The sequence below is a fragment of the Numenius arquata genome, chromosome 2 (genome assembly GCF_964106895.1).
Source record: "Numenius arquata chromosome 2, bNumArq3.hap1.1, whole genome shotgun sequence".
Classification (NCBI taxonomy): Eukaryota; Metazoa; Chordata; class Aves; order Charadriiformes; family Scolopacidae; genus Numenius; species Numenius arquata.
This window is the reverse complement of record NC_133577.1, coordinates 106,811,454-106,829,542: the sequence shown is the minus strand read 5'-3', so window position 1 is coordinate 106,829,542 and position 18,089 is coordinate 106,811,454. Positions and strand designations below refer to the sequence as shown.

At 39.8% G+C, this 18,089-nt stretch overlaps 1 protein-coding gene across 1 annotated transcript in view; it reads right to left on the bottom strand.

Moving 5' to 3' along the window:
• Positions 1-266: 266 nt before the first annotated feature.
• Positions 267-18,089, bottom strand: part of KCND2 (potassium voltage-gated channel subfamily D member 2) — a 272,928-nt gene continuing 255,105 nt past the window's right edge. The window contains exons 2-6 of the mRNA XM_074165300.1: positions 17,528-17,690; positions 7,950-8,048; positions 6,259-6,354; positions 2,023-2,270; positions 267-444 (exon numbers count right to left, since the gene is read on the bottom strand). Of these exons, the coding sequence (XP_074021401.1) occupies positions 267-444; positions 2,023-2,270; positions 6,259-6,354; positions 7,950-8,048; positions 17,528-17,690 (784 nt within the window). The remainder of the gene's footprint in view (positions 445-2,022; positions 2,271-6,258; positions 6,355-7,949; positions 8,049-17,527; positions 17,691-18,089) is intronic.

Sequence of the window (18,089 nt, the reverse complement as noted above, 5' to 3'; positions counted from 1 at the left end):
TAGTAAGTCAGGATGGTCACAGAAGATTCCACCGCGCGTCGGTTCGGACAAGGGGTAAGAAACTCCTTTTGGTTCACACGCTACGACACCGAAACCCACAGAGTGTTTTGTTTCTCCGGCGCCTCTCGGTCGTCTGCGGCCGCTGGCGCACGTGTCAAGGGGCGTTGGCTTTGTCAGCTCGCTCATCGTTCCTCGCCACTCCTTTCTCACTGCTCGAGCTCAGCTTGCAAGTGGTCTTTATGCTAATTTATAAATAATTCCTTATTTTATAAAGCGGATACTCTGACAATGTTTCCTCCCGAATACTCGGGAGACTCTGGCCTATCATCTCCTTCGGGTGTGGTGACTGGAGGTGTCGGGATGCTAATTATTGCTGTAGTGACGTAAGGCTGCTCACAGTTTAGTTTAACGCACTCTTCCACTTTGGCATTTAAGCTGGAACGGCTGGAGGAAGAAACAAAAATCCATGAAGACAGAAAGTCCACCCTCCTGCAAGCCTCCTGTGTGCCCAGTCCTGCTCCCCGAGGTGGCCGTCTCCATCCTGCCCTGTTAGAGAGCTCCAAGGTGCCAAGCAGCACCACCCCGCCACTCTGTAACCCAGCAGCAGGTGGTCCATGTCTGTGTCCATGGACTGGCCCCCTTTTTCCCTTCCTTCCCACTGTTTCAGCACTTCTAAAAGTTTCCCAGCCCATCACTTAAGTGTTTCTGAGCAGGGGAAGCATTTGAGCTGCTCCCTGGGGAGCAAACTTACATAGACTTAGTGGAAACCAAGGGGTAGTCCCAGTCTCCTACCAATTCCTCCATGCCATGGTTATTTAAGAACATTTTGTATATTACAAACCCTCAAGAGTAATACACAGTCATATACGCACTAATAAAGGCCAACGTTGCTGCAGTACCTCAGCATCGTAAGAAACTTGTAAAACTCGAACTGTTGAGGCGAGATTGGCATTTTGTGCTTGTGTTTTTAGCTTGTTTTTTAGCACAGAGCTGGTGCTTTGTGTTTTTACATACCCTCTGACTGAAAGTTTGGTGCAGGAAAGTCCTCTGGCAGAGAAAGGATGGGTAGAGGCAGAATATTTCCTGAAAAGCTAAGACAGATTGGAGCTTTGTGCTGGTCAGGAGGTCTCATTGCGGAACAGCTTCAAGCTGTTGGATTGTTCATGGAAGTGAAATCCAAACCTAGTAACTATACAAAGCAAGCTACTCAAAATGTAACTTAACAGGACAATCTCTATAGCAACTAGTGCTGAAAGTGCTTCTTTTTTAAATGGTGGCATGTTTGAGTTCAACAGAAAACAGTTCTGAATGTCCTGAGACCTTTGCTGAGTTTTTGGAGGTGGTTTTTGGATATACCTGAAGGCCAAATGGTTTATTTGTGAGAGTACAGAGATGTTCAGTACATTACAGACGCTTGGACTGCGCTTTCCTCACTTTTGTAATAACTCCTCAAGCTAAGAAATAAATTTTTCTTATCCATTTCATATTTTTTTTTTAGAAGATTCTTTCTTATGACTATTGCACGTAGGACTCCAGGAATCAGTTTTCTCTGCTCTGTGGAAATGTGAGGAAATCTCATTTGTCCTGTGCTTCTGAACCAAACCAGTAGAAACAACAGGGACAGACCTTTCTCTCTCTTCCCACTTGCTCGTCTCGTATAACTGAACTGCACATTTTTCTATGCTAAATTTTTCTTGTTACATGTTTGTCCATGGCATATAATATCTGGTGCTCTATTTAATCTGTGGTCCCTGGATGCTATTCTCTGCAAATAGTACACAGAGGTTTGTGGGGAGGGCAAGAGAGGGCAGAAATGGATATAGAGAAGGACTGTTCTGTTGTCTTGGCTTAATCTTGGAGCAAACTAAGTGTGGGATGTTTCAGTACTAGTGTCCGTTCTGGGGTGACTATTTGACTTGAATCTTTTGCCTCACAAGCCTACCTGCAGAGGCCACAACACCGCTACTCTACAGCCCTTCTCCAGGGGCTTCAGTTCTGGGTGTGCTGGTGCCCATGAAGTACCTGTTAGACAGAGGCGTCCTCTCCACACATCTGATCTGGATGGTGCTGAGCTCTTGAACGCTGCCTGGGCGGCTGCCGGTGATGGTGGTGTTTGGGATGCGGTAAGTCTTTTTATGTCTTCGTGAGCAGCAAGTGCTGGTAACACCTTGTTGAGACGAGAGAGACGGGCTGTGGCTGGGGGGTCTATTGACTGTGGAAACCTCCATGCAGCTCTCTTCATAGACTTGCTCATCCACAAACTCATGATTCTAGCCCGGAGGAATCCAACAAAGGGACAAAGCACACACAGAAAGATAATTAAAGTGAACATATTAATCATGATTGTTTAAAGGCTTAAATTGACACAACTGAATAAACTGGGAAAGTTATACAGTTTATTCTTGATTATGGTGTTTAGCCTTTATTAGCCTGGGCTGAATACCAATACAAATGCTGGAACAAAACGCTCAGAGCTCTAAATAAGAAAAAGTTAATCCAAATTATTTTGTAAAATAGCACATGATTGTAATGTAGTTTGCATCATAAATATCTGTATAATCTATGAAGTGCCACAGAATAGGGGATTATATTTATTAATAAAAATGCAAGTGGTGCTTATATAAATGCTCTAGATGTCATTTGGAAATAAATAAGATTTATTGTGTTGAACTGTAATAAAATAAAAATCACAATTCTTTTCCAGATGAGTTTATAAAGCTTCCTGTTGAGTTACATGTTAGAAATCAGGATCTGAAACAGTGTGTTTCAAGGTATGCACCTATGTCAAAGAAAAAGATTCAATTAAATAGAAGTTTTGATTAGAAGAGATGAGACAGTTATTTAAAACCATCCCAAAAGTTCCTAATTACTGTAGATGGATGTATTGAAAGCGGTTTAGAAGAGCATTTAGTTAAATGAAGTAGTCTTTATTCATGCAATCTTTGCTTAATCAATCCCAGCATAGACAGTAGCCGTACAGGGTTGTCATAGAGCTGAATACAAATTCAAGCAAACGGCTGGTTTATGTTGACTCAGGTAATTAGGGAGTATTTCACACATAGCTGTGATTTCCACATTATCTTTGTGTGCGAAAGAGAGTGAAATAGTCATGTTGCTTACCAGGGGGAAGGAATTTTTACAGTTGTTTTAAAGTGGCAGCCCAAATTAAGCAGAGATTAGGAAATATGTTTATGCACAGTTTGAGAAAGCCGCTTTCTAAAAAACCAGATCTTTCCAGTTACTGCTGGAATCAGTCTGCATATCTTGAGAATGGTTTAGGGAGCATTTTCTGGGGGTTTTTTATGGTCTGCACAGTCTCATTCATGTAAAGTTTGTTAGCCTGCTGCGTCTTTGTGCATTAGATTGAGAAACATTATTTTTCCCCCTAAAGAACGATGCGCTAATTGGAAATGTGCTGATATTTTCCAGGAGAACTACAGTAAAGTGCTAATATAAAATATGTGAGCGAAGTAAAAAGAGTGACAACTGTAGCCAGGTTTTTGCTACACATGGAAATACCTTCATAGGCATATTATTTTTATTTCCATTTCTTCTGTTCTTCTTCACTCATACATAAGTTTTTGTGCACGAGTGGTGTTGAAGAATGCCAGTTTTAACTGATACGGAAAGAAAGAACTTGCTTGAAAATCGACTTCTATAAGGTGTATTTTAATCAAGATATTGAATGTGATCACACAGTAGACATAAAATTCAGAGAGAAAAATTACCTAATAGCCATCTTTAGATTACGTTCAGTGGCTTACAGTAAACTCTGCTAGTTTTCCAATTAAAAGTAATTTTGTGCTTCCTAAAACTTTTATGGAGAAACCAACTCAATTCATTCAACTCAATTCAATCTGTAGGGTCCATTAAAGAGGGTTATTGAGTGAACTTTTAATGTAGACTGGAAACATTTTGAAATTATATAATGGCTCAAGTTAATATATTTGATTATACTTATTAATTAAATGTTCTTAAATCAGGTAAAGTAGCCTGTAAAATATAACTTTTAGTGCAATTATTTTCATTATTAATGTAATTTTCACAGAATTCCATAACATTGCCCACACTGCGTTTTTTAGAGTGGAAGAGATCTTATCCTATTGATTGTAAAGTGCTGGAAAAAAGAAAATATGCCTCTGCTTAGCATCATCTGGACTGATGCTTATACCAAATGATATCTCAAGGGATGAGGAGAGGCTAAGAAGTCCCCTCACTCTTGCTGTAATACCATGAACCAGCAACTTGCCAGAATCCACAAGCTGAGTGCCCAAAATTTCAAGTTTGCACTAAAATTTTAGGAATGCATGATCTGACCAGGCAGTCGCAGAATATGGCTTGGAACCTCTGCGTACATTTTTGTGTTCATGTGTCATATGAACATCAGTACCAGTAGCAGGACCCAACAAACAAAGAAAAATGAAAGTAGATTCTATGTGAATTTAGGAAATGAGACAGTGCTTGCTTTATAGACTTTTTTTTTTTTTTAAATCCTTGTTTAAGGAAAGAAGAAAAGAATAGGGTTACATATTCCATCATTATGATAACAGGAAATGTGAAACTTGGGGAGCCTAATCCAGCTCCTACCAAATGAATCAAAAATATTTTCCTATGATTTTTATAAGACTTTGACAAGACTAAGGCTACTATCAAGGCTTTTAAATATGTTTGTAATGTTCAACTGTGGAACTATTTTTGAGGCAGATTGCTGTTATCAGGTTCCAGTACAAAATGTCTCAAAAATGTTCTAAAAGGACCCAGCCTGAATCCTGGCAAAGAACCCACATTATACTCTGAATAGGAAGCAAGGCATTTTGTTCTACAGCATATAATATAAAAATAAATACTCCAAAAGTAAGAATAAACACCTGTAGGATGACATATTACTAAGTGATGTAACAATTGAGCCATTCTATTTACAAAGAAATGCTGTCAAAAGGAGAACATTAAATTAATTTAATTAAATTAAACATATACATACATCATAGTTTAATTTAGCAATGTCTGTTGTGGGGAAAATTTTTGATTTTTTTTTTTTTTTTTTTTTTTGAGAAAGAGGAGAAAGACTTTCACATTGAACTCCATCAAATATAGTAGAAGATTTTTCTTTTAATGAAAATCTAAAACCAGGCTATAAAGAAAAGAAAAAATAGCATAAATTTCCTCTACATGTACAAAACTTAAGGAGAAATCATATAACTTTTATGTTTAACTGGAACTCATATAACTAGATATAAATTTGTAAATGGTATTTTAATGGATGTTGACCAATTTACCTACAATATAAGGTAAATTCTACATGACAATATAACCCCTGCAAAATTATAAAACTACAAGGAGATAATTTTAGTGAAGTTCCCAAGTCTACAAAGATTAAATTCAATATAAATAATATTTATGTTCTTAATTTTCTTAGGAAATTATGAGAGGAAACAGTTTAAATTTAGGGACGATTAGGGTTACTGCTGTGATGTAATCTGTCCAGAAATATACTATTAGTAAACACGGCACTTAGTTATCAGTGAATCATAACTCTGCTGTACTTTACTATTCTTTATGGCTGTATAATTATTCAGGTATTGACCAGGGAAAAACATAGAGAGCTCGTAATAAGTAGTGCTTTTGATTTATAGGGAGTTTCAAATCTAGATGAGCATATTTGGGCTGTTATGAAGTACATCGGTGATTTCTACAGGGATCTCAGTGTCAAACTGGAACCAAAAGACTTGAAAGCTTTGCACCTGCATCTGGATGTAGCACTTTACGTTTCAAAATAGGATACTGGGGGATCCTCTTTTACAGTCACTTCAGTAAGAATCACATTGACGTCCAAGGAAACGCTCAGCAGTTCTCCCTCTACAAAAGCCCAACGTTTGCTCAGGCAAAAACTTGCTTTGACTGCACTGAGTATTGAATGTATACAGATTAAAAACTGTGTTTTACGAACTGTACTGCAGAACAGTGCAAATCATAACATTATCTTTGGTATGAAAACCATACCGAATGTCACACACAAACAGCTTGGCTATATGGATGTCATCTCACTGATGCCAGTATCTTTCACTCTAGGTGAGGCTCTCATCCAGGGTCTCTGTTATTTATATGCAGTGGGTATAATGCCTTAAAATAAAACAAAATGGCTTTTCTTCCCAGTTAACTGCTTTCATATAAAGGCTCGTTAATTGGAAGAAATACTGAAAACATTCAAAACTAGCCTGGTGTTGGAATTCACAGGAAAACACAGTTCTCTTTTCTTACCGTAGTTTTTTCCAGGCAGTGAAGCAGGTGGTGGTGCTGTGTTTCAAAGGAAGAGCCAGATTTGCTAACAAAGGCCTGTTCTTCTTCACTGGAGGACTGTTAATACAGACAACTCCGTATTATTCTCATTTGTGAACAAGAGGGCTCTTATCCAAATATTTGATCAGAACTAATCTGGATTGTACACGGTAGCGTAACTGTAATTCCTCATCTACACAATATAACCCAAATAATTTTGGACCCCAGTTCTCTTTTGCTTGTTTGGTCTTTTAATCAAAATATTTTCTTCCCTTGCGCCTCCTTTTAAACATTTCCCTCTTAGATATTTTATGCATCGATGGAATAGTACAGTTTATAAGTGCAATCAACATGTAAGCTTTGAATGTTGAATCAACGCATGCTTAAAATTATCATAAATTTTAGTGATGGTAATTTTTTTTTTTTTTTTCCTGGGAATGTGCCTCATTTGAAGGAAATTAAACATAGTTGTCCTCTTGGGATCATTTCATGGCACTGAAGAATTTGTGGTATTGCTGCTTACACAAAAATTCATGTCAGTGATCCCAATCTGCTGAGTTTGGAAAGCATATAGCAGATGTTACTGGCACAGAATGAAGAATTAAGTAGAAAGCATCCACTGTTTATTAATTGCTTTCATAATTATTCACTAGAAAGCAGAAGACTAAATAGAGGAGGAAGTGGGATAATAGGAAAGATTACAATTCAATTTGGGGATATTTGAAATCTGCATGGCAATTAAGCTATTTGGTGTCTTCTTAGTTCAAAGGTTTGCATTCTTTCAAGCAGGAGCGGAAGCGAGGGCTCTGACTGCTCGCCTTTTGTGTGAGACCGGACGGACGGACGGACAGCCCCTTCCTCCTCTTCTGGCTATAGGTTAAAGCATTCGGCTTTTTAACACATATTGAACAGAAAGGGCATAGAGGAATGAAAGCCTTCCTGTATCCCTCAGGGAATTGCCTAAATGCCAGAAAATGGCAGGGATTATAAAACACTGTGTCTTCAGTCTTTCTCAGCTGGCTGCAGCTCCGTGCAGCCAAGGGGCTGTCTCCGGCATCGCAGTCGCTCTGGATCCCGCTCCCAGCCACTGCCTGTGGCTCCTGCTGCTCGTCCTGGCTTCCTCGGCAGGGTACAGGGCGGGGATTTGCCTCAGGTAAACTTAGATTTCAATGTGTTTGAAGTAATCGCCAGGATTCTCCTCAGAGCAAAGTAAGTGCTTCCAGGGACCAGGTGCTTCCAGGGCTTTTCACTCTGCAGCCCTGCAAATGGTACCCCAGACCTGCCTCTTCCCTTCACTGAGGATGAACCCTGGTTTTGCCACCCATGTTCTACCTGTCTAAAGCCAAATGAGATAAATCCAACTGACCTCCTAAGAGGCAAACACTGTACTTTATTAATGAGGCCTGCTATGGGATCTAACTCTAAAAATGTGGGTTACATTTGAATCCAGCATTTCTATCCGGCCGTTTCCCCTGTCTTTTAACACCCCGTCACCGACTCTCATAAACTTCCTTTAACAAAAGTAATTGTCCAATTTATCCTTTCTTAATCTACCTCTAAACATAATATGGCCTAAAGACCCAAGTCGACTTGCCCTGGTGATAAATATAATAAGCTACTACTGGGCTGTCATTAAGCTGTTTCTCTGGAGGTGGAGGATATGAAAACATTACCTGCTGCAGCTGGTTGCTCAGTAAGCCATTTCGTTTGCTCTGCATGTAGGCATTAGCACTCCCACTCTTTGCTGCACGAATTCGAGCAAGTCTGGCTTTCTGGGTAAATAGACAAAAGGAAGAGTGTCACTTGTACTCATATCCATTATTCTGTTTATCTAAAACTGCTAATTGGAATCAGCTGCTTATGAATACCAATATCATAAACACAGAAAGTCTGCATTGCATCTGTCCTCCAGGTGGAGCAAATCATAAGTGCCTTCCTATTTAAAATGCAAATGACAGAAGTTTTTATTTGTTTGCATGCATCAGCTAATAAGAACAATGATTTTGGACAAGGGAGTAGACAGATCAGCGTGTAAGTGCCTCCTTTTTTTCATTGCTGCAACTGTGCCACTGCTTATGCTTTGTGGATCAGGAACATGGGCATCCATCTCAGCTGCTCCTGCAGTGAAGATCTCCTTAAAGGGGAAGAAATGGTTCAGAAAAACATAATATTGCAACTGCTGTGAGCTGGTTTCTCAGAGCCTTCTGGGTTTTTAGAATAGCAGGATGTGATAGTGTTTTTTTATGCTGTTTCTCAGCTAGGTTCCTGAATGTTTGCCAGGCCTTTTAAAAGCCGTTTTACCTCTTCATGTCTATTGGTATAGTCAGATGGTCATAATCTGTCCACAATCTGATTTTTCAGAGTCTGCAGGCATCAAATTTCTGGGAGAGATTCGAGATTTCTCAGGTGAGCTTCACTGCTTGTGAATGTGACTTTCACCCCAGAGTAGAAGGTGGCTCATGAGCGAAGGACGCTTTGCATCCACTGACTTTTGCACAATAGTTAAGAGCCAACATTAGGGGAAAGTGTGAAGAAAAGGCTCTCTCAACCAGTAATATAGAAAACAGGAGCATTTATGGAATTTCTAGGATGGCATCCCGGTTCGGTGATGTTTGTAGCTGGTGACATGTAAGAGGGTGTCTAGATTTATCTTCATGCATTGGTTTCTGATCCTGAAAGCCAAATGCTGAGCAGCATCTGAAGTTGAATGGCCACTGAAGCACAGAAGGAGACACAGTGAAGAACTTGAAAAACTGACTTTGATATATTAATAGGGATTTTCATATCTGATAATTACTCAGTTGGCATTTTCAGAAAATAGAGGGAGCATTTCCCCCCTTACCCCAATTTCTGTGGCATTAAATGTCAGTATGAAATAATTGAGAATCCCTGAATACTTGTAGAGGGAGGCAGCCTGGTCACTGTAGCTGCCAGATCTCTCTGGCATGATTAATAATTAACTGACTATGAGGAATGACTCAACACCACACTTCTTTGCACTCACAGCCTCAAACTCACAGATCTTCTCAACAGCAAGCCAAGAAATTCATGACAGCTAACAGTAAACACGGCTAGAATCTGGTTTATGTTATATGTCCTGTATTTATTATCTTTTAATTGTTCTGAAAGAAAATAAGATGATGTTGTGCATGTGTGCATCACTGAGTCAAAAAGCTCACATGAGAGGCTGTTGCCTTATTTTGTGAGATATTGGCCATTTTAGAATAACACATTTCTTTGTCACCTTCCTCAGTGCACACAGCCTTTCCAGCTACGCAGGTAACGCACTGTATTCCAGTGGTAAGGAGCGAAGCACGCAGATCACCTGCACTGTGCTTCTGCACAGATGAATTCCTACCATCCCCTTCCTCCTGTTAGGAAAGGGCATCTGCAGCCCCACGTTCCATCACCCTGGGTGGGTCCCTAGAGGCTGGACTGGGTGTAAATGTCCAGTCAGTGCTCTTTCACCATGGCTGACCAGCCCTGGGCAGCCTGGCGTGCTGCAGTGAGCCACCCAAGAGGGCAACGTGCCAGGCTGGTCTGTGGTCCTCAGGAACCCACCAGTGTGGGAAATGCTTAACAGCTCCACTCTCCAGGCTCACACAAACTCCTTGATGGCACATCCAGGGTTAACAATGTGGTTAGGGTTGAGTCCTCAGGGATGGCAATTAAAAATCCCCTTGTGTTGGCAGATAATAGGTTATTTTCAAGGTGGAGTTCTTCAGATGCCAGCACGAATGGCTGAAGGTTGGGGTAAGAGCATTGCAGAAGAGTCATGGTTTGGGACATGTGCACTGGGTTATGTTCATAAATATATTACAGGTCTCTCTTAGCACTACTGTTTAGCCTTAGGAGCTTGAGACACTTTAGAGATGCCTTTGCAGAGTGCAATATAGAGTCCCATAAATAAGTGATTTCAGTCACAGATTTTTTAGCTGTGGTACTTTTTGGTGTGCTCTTTATACATGGAAATTAATTAGGTTTAATGAACAAAAATTTTACATACATTAGTTATGCTTTTCCTTTTAGCTTGCATATTCATTTTCTCTTAATAATTGAAATAATAATTATGGTGCAGCACCATTTAATAAAGAAATATAAAAAATATAACAGTTCATCAGACTGTCTCAATATGTCAATGTGCTACAACACATATAATACGAAGGTTGTACTTTCCATGTGAAGATTTCAAATTGCTTTGCAAATATGAATTTATTGCATCTTAGAAAGCTTTTGCAAGGTGGAAAGTAATAGCTTACATTTTTCTAGCTGAGACTCATTCAGATGGCCTGAATTTACATCATTTACCAAAGAGAAGACAATACATCTATTACTGAGACAGAACCAGATATTGTGGCTTTCATGCTTATACTTCAGCTTACAGAACATACTCCTGAAACTGGACGTGTTTACAAATCTGTTAAAGTGACAAGATTTCTTTCAGGGCTTCTGCCTGATTTATATCGGAGCCTGTAGCATGAGTAGTCTCATGACTCTTCACATTCCCTATCAAGGAATCACTAAAAGCTCATGTCAGCCACAGGATTTTAAGGGCTGTGCACTGGGGATTGAATTCTCATGAAGGACACCAAAATGATGTGATGACATCAGGAAAGCTGTGATTACAGAAGAACTGTATTTTCCTTTAGTCTGCAAACTGCATTTTCTGCCATGTACAACAGAAAGGGAGCGATAACTGCCCCTTTCAACCACTGCAAAGCCCTTCCTAACTCTCCCCTTTCACGTAATATCTAGCAAAAAAAAGAAAGGATTAAGTTCTTCTGAAGTAGATTATCTTCTCTGCTGTGACGTTTTCCCTGCCGGCCGCTGAATGTGATACTTTGATTTTGGTAATTTTTACGTTGTCTAGGACAAACCCAATGTAGCTGAAATACAGCTTTTTTATTTATTCTGATTAAATTCCATCATAATCATCATGTCTGAAACTTCCAAAAGAAAGTGATGATCAGCTCTAATTCTTACTACATCCCTTGTATTTGCACTGAACTTCTCTTTTGAATGCATCACTTTTTTTTTTTCTAGCTTCAAATTTTAAAACTTAGAAGTGGAATTCACTGTTAGTCAACAGCTGGTTCTGTCAGTTTTAGAAATATAAACATTTATTTTCACAAGATTTTAAATAGTGCTAAATGTAGCACTGTGGGGTATTTACAACATCCGGCTTTTAACATCCAAGATGCCTTCAGCTGTCCAGCTGTGTTTAGAGAGAGATTTTGTCAGGAACACTTTAGGTCAGGGTTTTCTGTGATGCTGGGAATCATTGTTGGCAAGAGTCACTCTTCAATTTGCTATGAAAGAAGCCCAGGTAGTCCAGGTAATTTAATACTTAGATAGCTCCTATTTCTTCTGCTGCTCTCCAGACAACATACCTACCTATCTTACCATCAAAACTCAAAAATTACTAATTACCTTATATTTATTATTTTTTAATGATCTCGTACAATTAAAATATAAGAATTCCTTCACAGTCATTCTGTGTGTACTGGTTTTGGCTGGGATAGAGTTAAATTTTGTCATAGTAGCTGATATGGGGCTATATTTTGGATTTGTGATGAAAGCAGTGTGGATACCAGAGAGATGTTTTAGTTGCTGCTGAGCAGTGCTTACACAGAGTCCAGGCCTCTTCTGCTCCTCAGACTCTCCCACCATCGAGTAGGCTGAGGTGAAGAAGAAGTTGGGAGGGGACACAGCTGGGACAGCTGACCCCAGCTGACCAGAGGGATGTCCCAGACCATATGATGTTGTGCTCAGCAATGAAACTGTGGGGGGTGGATGTCGGTGGGGGCTGCCACTGCTTGGGGCCAGCTGCACATCAATTGTTTTCAATTGGTGAGCAATTGTTTTCTTTTGCATCATTTGTTTTTCTTGGTTTTTATTCCCTACTCCCCTTTGTTGTTCCCTCCTCTCCCTCCTACTTAAAAAAATACTAAACTGTCTTTATCTCAACCCATGAGGTTTTGCACTTTTACCCTTCTGATTCTCTCCCCCATCCCACTGTGGGAGAGTGAGGGAGCTGCTGGGTGGTGCTCAGATGCCTACCGGGGTTAAACCACAACACTGTGTCTCCTAGAGGAATGCCCAGATTGCCCAAAAATCAGTCACATCATTGTTATTTACCTCACTTTTGGTTTGGCCTTTCACAAATCCATCCTATATGTTTGCTTTCAAGTGAAAAATCAAGCCCACGTTTCATGCTCTGATTTTCTAATTTTCAGTAATTGCAAATAATTGACTTCAGATTAGCTGACAATAATTTATAGGATGTCAGCATGCAGTAGAGAAGAAAATGCTGTTTACTTTGTACGTTAATGGATATGGAATTAAATAAGGTTCATATATTTGTTGTTGTGCCTTGCTTTCACAATCTATTCAAATTATTGTTCAGTAAACACAAGTTTTACATTTCCATTCTGCTAAATTCAAAAATCTTGAGTAAATTATTGTTAGTTATGCTTCTGCAACCCCACTGAGCCTATCTCATTTAAAAAAGTCGTAATGGCTAGCAGGGTTCCCTACCGCAAATGCTCAGCTCTAGACTGCCAGGTGCTGTTAAGCAGTTGTTGCAATTTATCCTAGAGCTATTTATATTTATCTAGTAACTAATTATTCATAACTTGACAGGTAAATATATCATGTATAATCAATAAATAATAAAGCCAAGCCAATCTTCAGGATATATTTTGCTATGTAAGGTAGAAGACCATACTCACATGAAAGATTCAGGTTGAATTTTATGTATTAAGTCAGATTTTGGAGCTGATAGTTGTTTGGGTGTTCAGCTGAGGCACCATGCAAAGTCACTCTTGGGAGAAAGCAACTAGAACTAAGGCTCCCTCAGTTACCAAGTAATGAACAATAATGGGCAGATGGACCCACACTTAGGACTTGCTGGCTAAGAGAATACAAGGCTCTTGCCTTCAAAAATGCAGAAAAATAGTTGTATGGAAAACAGGGTAGCTATGCTATCCTCCTTTCCTTTCCCTGTGCTGGTAGTCATCCCAGTGAATCTGACACTGTGAGGATCTAACCATACCTTAACCTTTGATGCCTATCAAATACGGAATAGGAAATTGTATCTGAATTTACCTAAACCTTTCTTTTCCTTTCCCCTCCTTTTCTTTCCCCTTTCCTTTCCTTTCCTTTCCTTTCCTTTCCTTTCCTTTCCTTTCCTTTCCTTTCCTTTCCTTTCCTTTCCTTTCCTTTCCTTTCCTTTCCTTTCCTTTCCTTTCCTTTCCTTTCCTTTCCTTTCCTTTCCTTTCCTTTCCTTTCCTTTCCGCATGGATCAGTCACAACACATCTGTCATAACTTTGCCACCTGAAGGCACTGATGGGCAACCAAAATAACTTGGCCTCTTGAAGTTGTCTCTAGCTGAGAAAAGCTCCACAAATAGGATTCTTCAAAAGTGTTTCAGTTATGATAAATCTGCTTGAGGAAAAGGCATAGTAAGACTACAGGGCATAATTAGTTCTGCTTTGAATTCCAATACCTATTTGGGATTATTTATTTATTTATTGTCAGGATAGGTAAAATCCTTCTTTTCCGATAGAAGAAAAAGTTCTGTTTATTTTACTTTGTTGTTCATTTTAATCTATTTTGTTTTATATTGAGGTCTCTTTTACAAAAATAGATTTCCATGGTTGGAAGCAGGAGCTTCCTTTAAAATCATTCAAAATGAGATGGTATATAAATAAATTTCTCTCTTCTGTCTTCTCCTGAGCATTAATGTGCAGCATCTTTTTTGCCAAAAAGAAAAAAATGGAATTGTCTAATCTTGAATGGCTGTGCAGAACTCAGTAAATTTGTATATTGATAGTCACATGGCTCTTGAACAAACCTAATATAAGTGACAAAAGTTTTCTGCTGAAAATTGCCAGTGCTCCTGGGACTAGATTTAAGCTCTTCACCAGAGAACTTTCTCTTGAGTTTCCTTACAGCCCAAATGTTTTGCCATTTCTGAAGACTGCCTTGATTGAACTTCTGTATGAGATATTGATAAAGTAAGTTGCACAATCCAAATATACAACCCACTCAATCAGATGGAAGCTGTTGTAGCCAGCAGGAGGTACCATCATCTGCAGGGGTTCATGCCGTGCTCCATGAAACAGCACCTTCTTTCAAGCTTATGTTCTTCAGCCTTAGAGAATAGAAATAAGGTTGGTGGCTAGGGAAACATTTATTTTAGAAAACTGTGTAAAACTTCTATTGTATGGAATGAAGAAGGGATTTCAAACTTCAATAATGTGACCTTTTTGCTTGAATGTTCTTATACAATGCATTACAACCCTCCTGTGAAATGCAAGGCTAAACTTCATAGTTAAATATTGCTAAATATGGACTATATAGTATGCAAGAAGTGATTTTTTTGGATTTTTTTTTTTTTTCAGTTCTTGAAAGCAATATTCAGTTCAACATCTCAGTCATTTTAGATTGACAGAGATTAACTTTGCAATAGGAGATATCAATGAAACACATATCCAGTGTTAAATTAGTCAGACCTCGAAGCCGTTTTCTCCAAAGCAAGAAGGGCATTAACATGGTCAGAGGAAATCTCCCATCCTCACTGTTGGCATTGTTCTGGGGAGCAGAGGAAAAATGCTTGGCAGGATTGCTGTTCATCATTTCATATTCCTCTTTGAAACATACAATGAGCTCACTGTTTTGCGAGGAAAAAAAAAGTCAGTTATTCGCTCAAGCAGCTTCTATTCAGGAAGAGATTATGGGGAATATCAGCCAGTCTGCCAACCTCATTTTTGCAAGGTATTTTCTAGTGTCCACCTCTTTTTCTCCGGCAAGTGTAAAGCAGACATAGAGAATTTTGTTTCATGACATGCAATAGGAGACAGTTTCTATCTGAAGTAAGGCGGTTGTGTCTGCAGTTATTATGAAAGCTCAGAACAGGCACATTGATTGCTGGGATCAAGCAGATCTGTTATCCGTGACTGGCGCAATGCTCGGGGGCACAGTAATGAAGCGCTGTGTTCTGGCTGATATATGCCGTTCTTTCTCTGTCTGCTGCCATTACGCAAACAGAAGTGGAAAAGTTCTCGACAGAAACAATGTAGTGTGGAAGTGACGTTTCTCTGCATGTTCCAGCTGTGGGAGTGGGGAATGCACAGCTGGAACCAGCACATGGGACAAAACAGCATGCAAAAGGATGGTTGGAATTAGTAGGATAGGTGAGGTACAGTATTTGGATCACTGAAGCAGCACATATTTGAAACCAGCTTTCTAGAAAGGTGTGCCATTTCTGTGATACATCCAATTTCTTTTATGGCCATTTTCCTCATCTGACAACCTTCTTCCAAGATGTGGCCATTAAATGGTACAATATCTTAGCCTGGGCTTGTGACTGAGTTTCTTGGTCACGTATCTGTTTCCCCTGATTTTAAGATATTCTGAGAATGGTATCATTGTGTACATTTACTTCATTTCCATAAAGAGATCAGTCAAAATGGTGACCTTTCTGGTCAAAGGCCAGAAAGAAAAACACCAACATTTTATATCTCTAGACCTGGTGCTGTTGTCTATATGAGACAGATGCAACCTGGGGTGGCCCGTGTTCCCTGGTCTATGTACATAGTCCCCAGCCATGGCCTGCCTGCATGCCTCTGTGGGCAGCAATCCTGCTCTCCCTGGACCACTCAGGACTTCTGAAGAGAGGCCATGGGACCACAGAAAGGCCAATGGTGACACCTCAACCTTGGCAAGGTCTGTGCTGCCTCCAGAGCCTTCTGACTGCCACTGTCAGTTGTCATGGATTCAGCTGGGATGGAGTTAATTTTTTATTTATTTTTTTTTTCTTAGCAGCTGGTGTAATGCGATGTTTTGGATTTGTGATGGGAATAGCGTGATAGCACACTAGTAGTTTTGGTTGTTGCTCAGCAGTCAAGGCCTTTTCTGCTCCTCACACCTTCCCGCCAGTGAGTACGCTGAGGGGGGCACAAGAAGTTGGGAGGGGACACAGCCAGGACAGCTGACCCCAACTGACCAAAGAGATATTCCATACCATATGATGTTGTGCTCAATATGCTAAGCTGGGAAAGAAAAAGGAAGGGGGGAATGTTCATACTGATGGTGTTTTGTCTTTCCAAGTAACTGTTACACGTGATGGAGCCCTGCTTTCCTAGAGATGGCTGAACTCCTGCCTGCAGACAGGAAGCAGCGAATGAGTTCCTTGTTTTGCTTTGCTTGTGTGCATGGCTTTTGCTTTACCTATTAAACTGTTTTTATCTCAACCCATGAGTTTTTTCTCACTTTTACTCTTCCAATTCTCTGCCCCATCCCAACGAGGGGAGTGAGCAAGAGGCTGCGTGGTTCTAGCTGCCAGCTGAGGTTAAAGAGCAACAGTAATGTATCTTGGCTCCCTTATCAGGGCTTCAGGTGCCAATGGAGGCTATCTGAGCTGTTTAGCATCATAGGGTTGGGAGAAGTGGATCAGGAACTACTATTTTGGCAGTGATGTGGAAATGAAGGTGACTACCCAGGCTGGGCTGTGTCTCTCCTGGTAAACAGTTCTTCCTGGCTGCTGACCTTGCCATATGGGTCAGAGATGGAAACTGTCTTGTTGCAGAGGTGGTTGATATTTTAGTGAGAAATTCAGAAAATCGAGGAAGCTGGAAAAAACGACTTTTGCTTTCAGCTTTTTCTGATTAAGCTCTTTTTTCTGAAGCCTTTTAAGCAAACTAGAGCTGAGGAGACAAGTTCCCCAATAATCAGATTCCCCAGAGACTGAACCTGGGAATTAAACACATGGATTAGTGAAGCAGGCTGTTAGGATAGACATTAGAAATCATTATTAGGGTTGTGTGTTTTTTTTTTTTTTTTTTTGTTGGTGGTGGTGGTTGTTTTTTTTTTTTTCAGAAGACTCTGGTGGAAAGAAAGTCTGCCTGAAAAACACAGAAAAATCTTCAGTGTGTGGGACTGCAGCTATTGCCTGAAAATACTAGATCTAGCCAAACAAGTAGAATGAATTACCACAATAGATCTGCAAATGATGATAAATAATTTAAAGATAAATGAACAGGTTTTGGTTTTTTTGTTGTTTTGTTTTGGGTTTTTTTCCACTAAAAATAATACCGTATTTGCATCTAGGACATGGGCTAGGCATTGAGGACATACATATAGTGGTCCTTTTGCTAAGAAATACTCACATTGAGGATACACACCATATGCAAAGTCATATTTTATCTATTGCTCAACAAAAAAAGTGGGGAAAAATTAGAAGCTCACCTTTTGTGCCCTGCGCTTGTCTGCTCGTTGATTCTGGTGGTAGATGCGGCTGAAGTTGGAGACAATTACAGGAACCGGCAGAGCAATGACCAAGACCCCACTCAGGGAGCATATTGAACCAAAAATCTTGCCAGCTATTGTCTTCGGCACCATGTCACCATATCTGGGTTAAAGAAAACAAAATGCTTAGTAAAGACAAAATCTCTGCTAAGTATTGAATTTTAAGATGAGTTAATTGCAGAATAGATTTTACTTCTCTTGCAAATATTACTCACTGCATATAAATAATACTTTATACACATATGCATAGACATATAGCATGCCCATCATTGTGCACACATCATAGTTTTAATTTGAAGCTAATGTTGGGTGTCCTGTCCATCAAACTGTGGGCACCTATGTTCTACCTGCTGTAGTTTTCCCAGGCTGCCTCTATTGCAACGGAGAGAGAGTGACCTTGCTAAGGTAAAAAAAAAAGATTAGTGTTGAAATTAAGTCCTTACTCTGCTTGTTGGAAGAACTCATCACTTTCCATCAGCAAGATCCTAGGGAGAACACTTGG